This window comes from Portunus trituberculatus, chromosome 12 (assembly GCF_017591435.1).
Source record: "Portunus trituberculatus isolate SZX2019 chromosome 12, ASM1759143v1, whole genome shotgun sequence".
Lineage (NCBI taxonomy): Eukaryota > Metazoa > Arthropoda > Malacostraca > Decapoda > Portunidae > Portunus > Portunus trituberculatus.
This window is the reverse complement of record NC_059266.1, coordinates 164,335-174,835: the sequence shown is the minus strand read 5'-3', so window position 1 is coordinate 174,835 and position 10,501 is coordinate 164,335. Positions and strand designations below refer to the sequence as shown.

The following is a 10,501-nucleotide window of genomic DNA, read 5'->3' as shown; positions in this document are numbered from 1 at the left end:
TCTCTCTCTCTCTCTCTCTCTCTCTCTCTCTCTCTCTCTCTTTTCTCACCGTTTTATTGTACCAATTTGAGTCGTGTCAATTCAGACTCGAACGCTGCTACATGATGCATAGATGAAATGACTTACTTACCAACTAATCCTGTATAGCTCACCCTTGCATCGCCTCAGACCTTCAGATGTAACGCAATTCAAGATCATTCTATTCATTTGTTCATTTATTTTCATGTAAGAGGGAGAAAACCGGTCAAGGGCAACAAAAACGATTAATCCCTTCAGTACTAAGACGCATTTTGTACCTTGATTTTTTTTTTTTATATTTATTCTTTTTTTGTGTGTGTGTGTGTGTGTGTGTGTGTGTGTGTGATTAGACGATTTTATTTGCATTAGGAAGGGTCAATGGAGGTCAGAAGATTAATGGCCAGAGTCTTTAGTATTTTAATCCCACCATAAGTTTCTCAAGCTGTATGGAATCACCAAATAGCAACCAGAATAAATGGCGGCATGGTACTGAAGGGGTTAGATAAAAAGGCCCACTAAGATGCCAGTCCCCGAGCAGGAACAAGAGAGTTAGCCAAAAGAAAGGGAAAAATGTCTTGAAAACCTCCCTCTTAAATCCTTCAGTACCATGACGCGTTTTTCATATTTATTCTGCTTAGTCTACTATTTGGCGATTCTATACATCTCCAAAAACTCATGTTGGCGATTGAAATAGTGGAGACTCTCACCATTAATCTTTTGCCCTCCATAAAGCCTTCCTAAAGTAAATGAAATCGTCTAATTGTGCCGAAACTCATGATAGAAATGCGTCCCAGTACTGAAGGTGTTACATGCTTTCAGGTCAGATGGAAATACAGAGGCAGGGGTGGACTAGGTTACAATACTTTAAATAGGATAAGTGATATAGAGGCCAACTGATGTAGAGTTAAGTTGTTACGCTTCATACTTTTTTTTACGATGGCTGACTGACTGACTGACTGACTGACTGATTGACTGACTGACCGCTTGCTGTTCAATATTCATCTTACTTTATCAACTGACTGTCACGTGTACGCCTGGTGGCTTCTTGCTTCCCTTATTTTCTCATATTCTTATGTTCATGTTTATTTCACTTATCTACTCGTACTCTTTGGTCATTCACTTATTCATTTATTTTTATTTATTTATATATTTGTTTACTTTTTTACTGTACTGTTCACTTCACACACACACACACACACACACACACACACACACACACACACACACACACACACACTCATATCGTAACCTTCCTTGCTCAAATAACCTATAGTGTACTTGTAACAATAGAATATAATACATAACCATTACAAATTGTATTACTACTACTACTACTACTACTACTACTACTATTCCTACTATTATTCTTAATACTATTCCTACTGCTACTACTATTTCTACTACTACTACGACTACTACTGTTCCTATTATTATTACTACTACTACTACTGTTACTACTATTATTACTACTACTACTACTACCACTACTAGTACTGCTGTTGCTGCTACGACTCCACATACTACTTCTCTTGCACTGACATAGATTATAGATTAGTTACGGGCATTAAATAGATTTTTTATATACGTGAAGTAGAGAACGGATGAGAATCTTTCCTTTGTGTATCGTATCTTATCGCTCACATACATAGGGAAAAAATATTAAAAGTGGCATTATGTACTTAAAAAAACGTATCGGTGTGTGTAGGGATGTGTGAAAGTGACGTGTGTGTGTGTGTGTGTGTGTGTGTGTGTGTGTGTGTGTGTTGCAGAACATTATACCACTACTACAGTGCTAAGTCAGTCATGGTTTAATGGCAAGAGTAACACTTCATTCTAACTTCCTACTTTTGTTTACTGTTTTGACTCTAACTCCTACCGTGTTTATTTGATTCGTTTACTTACTTTTTTCCCTTTGTTTCCTGTCCTTATTCCTTCTACCGTATTTATTTGACTCTTTTACTTATTTGTTTCCTGTCCTTACTGTTACTTTTTACTGTGTTTTCCGTCAATATTCTATCTTTTCTTGTTTTCTGTCCTCAATCTCACTCTTTCCTCGGTTTTGCATCCTTCACCTCATTTTTTCCTCTATTTATGCCAGTTTCCTCACTTTTCCTTGTGTGTTCCGTCCTTCTCTCACTTTTACCTGTGTTTCCCGTCTTTACTCTCACTTTTTCCTGAATTTTCCGCCCTTCTCTCGCTTCCACTACTGTTTTCCGTCCCTCCCTCTCTACCACTCTCATTTCTACTCTCCCAACTGTCCATTCCTTTGGCCTGTGTTCGGAAACGCTCTTCTCTCTCACCACGACTATTTTCCAAAGCCACAGAGATGATAAGGGGGATTTTCAAGAGTGTTTTTCCACTTGATCACGTAGAAATCTTATCACTCTGCCTCTAGAACCGTAAGAACACCTTAAAAATTCTTGTCGATTTAAATGAAGCCTTTTGAAATAGTGGAGGTGGAGCACATCAGTGGTTAAGAATGTGAGCTCTGTCCTCTGTTGTACTGGGAGGCAAATATAAGGAAACTAAGCCAAACAGACCAACCACTGACCTGTAGACGACTGAACCAAACATTCTCTATAAGGGATTCAAGACTACAAGCTTCGATTCCTCTCTGAAACACTCCTGTCTGACCCTCCACTACTTTCCAAAGACTCTAATTAAAAAGTTACACGGGATTTCAAGGTTTTTTTTTTTTCATGGTTCTACGGATTGATAGGTTTACAAGTTATTGACGTTATCATCAGGAGAAATAGGAGCAATAATAAAATAGAGCATCTCTGTGGCCTTTGAAGATAGTCGTGGTGGAAAAGGTGAAGCGTTTCGAAATAAAGGTTAAGGAAAAGTGAAAGAAAATGGGCATTACAAGATGTTTTTTATGGTTGTACTGACAGATTTACAAGATATTTACGTTATCATCAGGGGAAATAAGAGTAAGGCGTCTCTGTGGCCTTTGAATATATATCTATGGTTCTAATGGCAGATTTAAAAGATATCTACATTGTTACCAGGAAAATTAGGAGTAATAGCAAAGTAAGGCGTCGTCTCTGTGGCCTTTCGAAATAGTTGTGATGAAAATAAGTAAAGGAAAAAAAGAAAAGGAAAAGAAGTAAAGGAAAAAAGTAAAGGAAAACGTAAATGAAATAAAGGAAAAAAGTAAAGGAAAAGTAAAGGAAAAAGTAAAGGAAAAAAGGAAAGAAAAGATAGAAAAAAAAAGTAAAGGAAGAAAGAGTGAAGGAAAAGTAAAGGAAAAAAGTAAAGAAAAAAGTAAAGGAAAAAAGTAAAGGAAAGGTAGAGGAAAAAGTAAAGGAAGAAAGAGTGAAGGAAAAGTAAACGAAAAAAAAATAAGGAAAAATAAAGGAAAAAAATAAAGGAAAAAGTAAAGGAAAAAAGCAAAGGAAAGGTAGAGGAAAAAAGTAAAGGAAAAAGTCAAAGGAAAAGTAAAGTAAATAAAGGTCTCGGAAAAAGTGAGAGGAAATGAGAGGTAGTGGAAGAGTAGAAGAGGAAGCAGGTTACTCTTCCCGTGGCTGTGACTGTCGTGGTGGAGTGGTGGATCTGGTGGACTGGTGATGTGGATGAGTAGTTGAATTAAGTGGATAGTTTCTGCCAAGTTTATCTCCACTTTGATTTTTCTAATTCTGAATAAAATGTATAGTAATTAATTGGCTTTTATTCGATCATTACCTGGATTTCTGCGTGTTTTTTTTTCTTATTTTTATTTACTTTATTTTACGGGTTTGTGTTCTTTATGCTTAGTTTGAAAGTGTCATGAAGATGAGTCCACCTCGATCTTTAAAGTATACAAAAATCCTCAGTTGAGTCTTATTCATTTATTTACACATTCATTTACTTATTCATTTATCTACCCATTCACTTATTTATTCATTCATTCGTTCATTCGTTCGTTCGTTCGTTCATTCATTCGTTCATTTATTCATTCATTCGTTCGTTTGTTCATCCATTCATTAGTTCATTCATTCATTTTTTCATTCATTCGTTTATTCATTCATTCTATGTCTGAGTGTTACTTTTTTATATTTTTTTTCTTTATGTTCTATTTTCTAACGTTTTATCTTTATGAGAAGGAAGAAAGTGAAAAATAACTTTTTTTTGGTCGATCTATTCGCTTCATGGACTTTTCTCCTACTTATTGTCTGTCTTTCGTAATGCAAGTCCTTAGTTTAAATGTCCACTGTATGAGAAGGAAGAAAAAATAACTTCTTCATTTTAGTGTCCTTGGAAGTTTTTTTTTTTAGCAGTTGACATTTTCACTGGATAACAAAATTTTTCTCATCATTAAAACTTTCAAACACATTTCTTACGATCCTAGAAAGAAGAAAAAAAAAAATAATCATTTTCAATTCCGCCTGTAAGATATTCGTCAAATCTTTCACTGCATAACGAAATTTCCCAATCAAAACACAACAAACACTATTTTTCTACCTACAGTCAAATTTACCCATAAAAAAATAAACAATAGGCAAATAACCCTTTCCTGTCAATACAAACACTTAACCCCTTCAATACTGATACGCGTTTTCCTATTCATTCTACTTACAACTTGGTGACTTTATACACGTTAATAAACTCATGTTGGGAATTAAAACAGTGAAGACTCTGGCTATTAATCTTCTAACCTCCATAGACCCTTCCTAATGTAAATAAAATCGTTTAATCACACTCAAAACTCAAGGTAAAAATGTGTCCTGATACTGAATGGGTTAAACACTCAATTCTTCTTTTTTTTATGTAAGGGAGAACTACCAAGAGCAAAAAAAATGAATATTGAAAAAAAAAAGCCCACGTTAATTGTAGTCTCCATAAAAGAATAAAAAAAAAAAATATTCAAAACCAACCTGAGCTTCGGGGGACCATCACAGTGGCAGCGATGACGAGAGGGAAATAAAGAGACATTGAAACAACACCACAATTTTATTTTCAATCATAGATCTCAACTGGGAGAAGTATAAACGTGAGGTGAGAGGCGATGACACACTGATGAGTGACTGACGAGGGGAGGGAGGGACGGAAGGGACGTAACTAAGGTAGGGGGAGGAGGGGAAGGATAACAGGGGAGAGGTAAGAAGAGAAGGTAAGAGAATGAAAAGATAAATTAAGGAAGAAAAAAAAAAAAAAAAACATTTGAACGATTCAAAGAAAGATATATTCCTGCTGATGTCTAGAGATTAACTAAATGAAAAATGAAGTAAGTAATGGAGAGAGAGAGAGAGAGAGAGAGAGAGAGAGAGAGAGAGAGAGAGAGAGAGAGAGAGAGAGAGAGGATGAAAACATAAATATACAACTATGCACGTATGTATGTATGTACGTATGCAGTATACAATGATACACATACAAATACAAGATGGAATGACTAACTATAAATGCGATAAGGAACAGAATGCACTGGTGTGACATTCTCCCCTCGCTTCTATGACGCCTCACATGCGACCAGTAACACTACACAACACTCGCTGGACCGCTGCGTCACGGGGGCTGCGCAACACAACAGCAACACTAGCAGACCCCCGCCGCTGTAACACTTTACAAAACACTCGTGGTGGAAATGTGGCAACACTCGAATGCAACAAAAACAACACTGTATTTCATTATCGTTACGGGACAAGTTGTGTTTTCGTTTGGTTTGCAAGGATGATCATGAGAACTGGAGAGAGAGAGAGAGAGAGAGAGAGAGAGAGAGAGAGAGAGAGAGAGAGAGAGAGAGAGAGAGAGAAAATTAACTGATGAATAAAAGTTTTTTTCGATCATATTTGAATGCAACCATCTTTTCTTTTTCACAATTTTCTTAAGATTGTTTCTGTTTTATTTCACTCAAAACAAAATGTATAAAGATGATAGTAAATAGATAAAGATAGACAGAAATAAATGCTTTAATGACGCTTGACTGAACTAATCTCTTTTCACGTTTTCGTAGGATTGTTTTCGTTTTCTTTCAATCAAAAACAAATCAACAAATAAAGCCTTTAATTACACTCGCATGCAATGAATTTTTTTCTTATGAGTGTTTTATTTTAGATTGTCTCCGTTTCCTTTCATTCATTTTTTTCTTCGCCCAAACTCAAATACTGTGATCTGTTCCTGAGTTTTAATTAGTAACACTCAAACATACATTTTTTCTCATTTTCTATTCAATTTAGAACAAATATATAGATACACAAATAAAAAATTTTCCCTTTTTTTCTCTTTCTATCAACAACATTCAACTTTTTCTCACTGGGAAAAAAAAAGAAAAGAAAATCGAAAATCGCGCACGAAACACACTCAGTCCTTCTCACGTCTATAATAATAATTTTCTGCCTTTTGTTTATTAATCAAATATTTCTCTTTCGTCAAAACTTCTATAAATACTCGATAGCTTTTTTAAAATGCAGTCTCTTTTTAAATGTCCACTTCACTTCAACAAGTTCAACAACAAACAGTAAAAATCTCCATCACCATTAAACGTCCGTAACAAATAAATGCAGTTCTTTCTATACATTTTCTTTCCCATTCGTTCAAAATATCTAAAAATCACACACAGAAAATAAAACCCTCACAATTACATTTATCATCGAACGAAGACGACGTTTTTTTTCCCCCTACCTATCTATCTAGTGTGCATCACAAACATCATTTATATCACTTCTATAAATCTCTCGCTTCAGTCACACTCGAACGCGACTCCTAAACATGACGAGACTAAAGTGACGGTCGAGATGCTCACCTCCACTCACCCTGAGCCTCGGAAGTGAAGAGGGAAGGGACGACACACCTGATCTACTCCTCAGTTCACCAACTTGTACCTTTTGATAACTCACGCGTGTGAAAGACAAGCATATGGCACACACACACACACACACACACACACACACACACACACACACACACACACACACACACACACACACACACACACATACACACGTTGACCATGAATTCAATTCCTAGTACTACTACTAGGTCCTACTACTACTACTACTACTACTACTTTTTACTACAGGTGTATTTGATATCGGTGGAAACAAACCAGCAAACAGATAGGCAAACACACACACACACACACACACACACACACACACACTCTCTCTCTCTCTCTCTCTCTCTCTCTCTACGCCCTTCAATCACAATGGAGTCTCTCCGCCAAAGGGAGCGGTTCTCAGGTCGCCTTTCTGGAAACCCTAAGACTTGAACACTTCCCTTGAAACCTCCAGTGAAGCAATAAATATAAATACGATAGCAGAACAAGCAGCCACTTAAAATTACGGTAAGGATTATAAGTAACATCAAAGCGAAGCACGGTTTTCTTACTCCACTCACTTGCCAAGCCACTTCAGTGAGAGAGGAATTGGAACTCAGTGCACAGCAAGACTTAAGTAACTGTAACTTTGGTGGGGATATGTGTGTGTCTGATTCTCTGTAATGTGACGAAGAAACAACAAAATGGCCCAGATAAAAAAAAAAAAGTGTTCACATAGATATACTGACAAACGTGAAATTATGACGAAGAAATGTTCAATGTGTTATAATGGCAATAAAGAGTCGAAATACTTACATACGACAGAGCAAAAAAAAACCTCCTTTTATAAAATAATGGCAAAGGGAAAAGTGTTCAGATTATACAAATAAAACATGAAATATAAAAGAAAGCGTTTAAAATGTCTAACGTGTCACTAAATGTAATAAACTAATCAAAATTTCTAACAACTCAACATTTGTCTCCTTTAATCAATTTTCTAAACCCTCTCACTATTTTCTTTCACTATTTATATTTCCAAACTGTCACACTTACTCTACTTAACACATACAGAATGACTAATCATCGCTTAAAAAATAAATAATTAAATAGATTAAAAGTATAAGGAATGACTGAACGCACCGTTAGCTTTCCATTTGCTGTTGCCTTGCACTTTGCACTACAGACTAACCTATCGCCCGCCACCCAGACACGACACGCTGATCCCTGACTGCCTGACACCACCACCCACCCCAGCAGCCCCTGTCTACTGTCTACACCTACACCTCTACACACACACACACACACACACACACACACACACACACACACACACACACACACACACACACACGCCCAAACCAAACACACATACCCATACCACCTTACAAATGCCCCAAAAACTCCTGAACTAATCCCAGCCACCCTAAACACCCTTTTTTTCCACCCACCCTCACTTCAAACCACGACCTTAGCACCACAAACTGAGCAAAACACACACACACACACACACACACACACACACACACACACACACACACACACACACACACACACACACACACTAACTAACTAATTAATTAACTATCTAGGGACTTGTGTTTTTTTTCCGTTTCTTTGATAATAGTTCCTTCTTGGCGAATATGAAGTCATTAGCGAGCCAGCCCGGGTGTGTAACCTCGGAGAATACACGGTAGCCCAGCCCCTCCATGTACTTCTTGAGGGCGTCCTTCCCCTCCCCGCCGTGAATGAACTCCACTGACAGCGTCTGCAAAGGATGGCTGGCTCAGTGAACGGATTATATTAACGTAACCCTAACCTAACCTCACCTCACCTAACTTCACGTCACCTGACTTGACTTGACCTGATCTGACCTCATCTCACCTAACTTAACCTAACCTCACCTAACTTCACATCACCTGACCTGACTTGATATGACCTGAGCTAATCTCACCTCATCTCACCTAACTTAACCTCACCTCACCTCACCTAACCTAACAGAAAATCTCCCTTGACCCAAACAAAACCTAACCTAACCTAACCTAGGCCTGTATTCTAAAACGCTTTGCTCTCTCACTATCACAGCTTTTTTAAAGGCTCTAGTTAAAGTTACTCATGTTTTTAAGGGTGTTTTTTTTATGGTTCCAGTGATGGAATGGCAAGATTTCTAATATGTTATAAGGAAAAACTGTCTTGAAAACCCGTCTAGTTGTCTCTGTAGCCTTGGAAAATTGTAATGGAAGATACTCGTGTTTTTAAGAGTATTTTTATGGTTCTAGTGATGGACTGGCAAGATTTCTAGTGTATTATAAGGAGAAACTCTTGAAAACACGGCTATTCGTCTCGGTGGCCTTGGAAAAATTGTCGTAGTGAGAGAATAAAGTGTTTTTAACGGTGTTTTTACTGTTCTAGGAATGGACTGACAAGATTTCTAGTTAATTAAAAGGAGAATTTGTCTTGAAAACCCTGCTAGTCGTTTAGGTGCCCTTGAAATAATGTCATGGTGAGAGAGCAAGGCATTTCTCAATACATACGCTACCCTAACCTTACCTTTATATCCACTTTGTCCCACGGTATCGTCTTGAGCACCCCCATCTCGGCGCCCTCCACGTCCAGGCTGAAGTAGTCCACAGTGGTCGTGTTCAGAGCGAGCAGGATGGAGTAGAGAGGCAAGCACTGCACCTCGGCGTATCCTGTCTTCTTTTGGCCGGTCTCCAAGTTACTGATCTTACCCACGTTAAAACTCTGCTTGAACATCACCTGGTTGGAAGTGAGGTAAGGTAAGGTCAAGGACTGTGAAGTGTGAAGAGACGTTAAGACTAACGTGTAAAGAAAGGTTAAGAGTTTAGAGTCTAGTTTGATGAGGTTAGAGTGACAAAAAAAAAAAAAAGTTTCATTACGTTAAGATTGTACAGTGAAAAAAAAAAGTGGTTTGATTACGTTAGGTTATGAAATTAGTGAAAGATTTTTGGTGAGGTCAGGTTGATTAAGGATGTAATCTAGAGAGAAGGAAGGTTTGGTTTGGTTAGGGTAAGAAATTAGTGAAGAAAGGTAAGGTGAGGTGGGGTTAAGAATGTGAAGCGTGAAGAAAGGTTAAGACTGGAGTGCAAAGAAAGGTTTGGTTAAGAAAGGTTAAGAGTTTAGAGTTTAGTTTGATGAGGTTAGACTGACAAAAAAAAAAAAAAAAAAAAAAAAAGGTTTCATTACGTTAAGATTGTACAGTGAAAAAAAAAATGGTTTGATTACGTTAGGTTATGAAATCGGTGAAGAAAGATTTTTGTGAGATGAGGTTATTTAAAGATGTAGAGAGAAAGTTTGGTTAGGTTAGGTTAAGAAATTTGTGAAGAAAGGTCAGGTGAGGTGAGGTTAACGATGTAAAGTGGAGAACTGTTTTTGGTTAAGTTAATTTAAGAATTTAGAGTGTCAAGAAGGGTGTGGTTACGTTAGCTTATGTATTTATTGCGGAGAAAGATTTGGTGAGGTTAGATAAAGGCTGTATAGTGTGAGAAAAGGTTTGAAAGTTTAGGTTTGAATGGTTAGAGTGAAGAGAGAAGGCTGTACCATGTGAAAAAAGGTTTGGTTAGGTGAGGTTAAGAATATAGAGTGAAGAAAGTTTTGGTAAGGTTAGATTAAGACTATACATTTCAACTCCCTTCCTGCTTCGGTATTTCCTCATTCCTGTGACTTGAAGTCTTTGGGAAAGAAGGTTTGTGAACTGAAGACTGTCCATTAATCTTTGACTATCTTTTTTTT

The 10,501-nt window shown here is 37.3% G+C and overlaps 1 protein-coding gene across 2 annotated transcripts in view; it reads right to left on the bottom strand.

Annotated features, from left to right (window-relative positions):
- Positions 1-4,935: 4,935 nt before the first annotated feature.
- LOC123502728 overlaps positions 4,936-10,501 on the bottom strand; it is a 31,709-nt gene continuing 26,143 nt past the window's right edge. For both annotated transcript variants that reach the window (XM_045251952.1, XM_045251953.1), the window contains 2 exons: positions 9,299-9,508; positions 4,936-8,516 (listed from right to left, as the gene is read on the bottom strand). In XM_045251952.1, the coding sequence (XP_045107887.1) occupies positions 8,337-8,516; positions 9,299-9,508 (390 nt within the window). In that variant the 3' untranslated portion in view covers positions 4,936-8,336. The remainder of the gene's footprint in view (positions 8,517-9,298; positions 9,509-10,501) is intronic.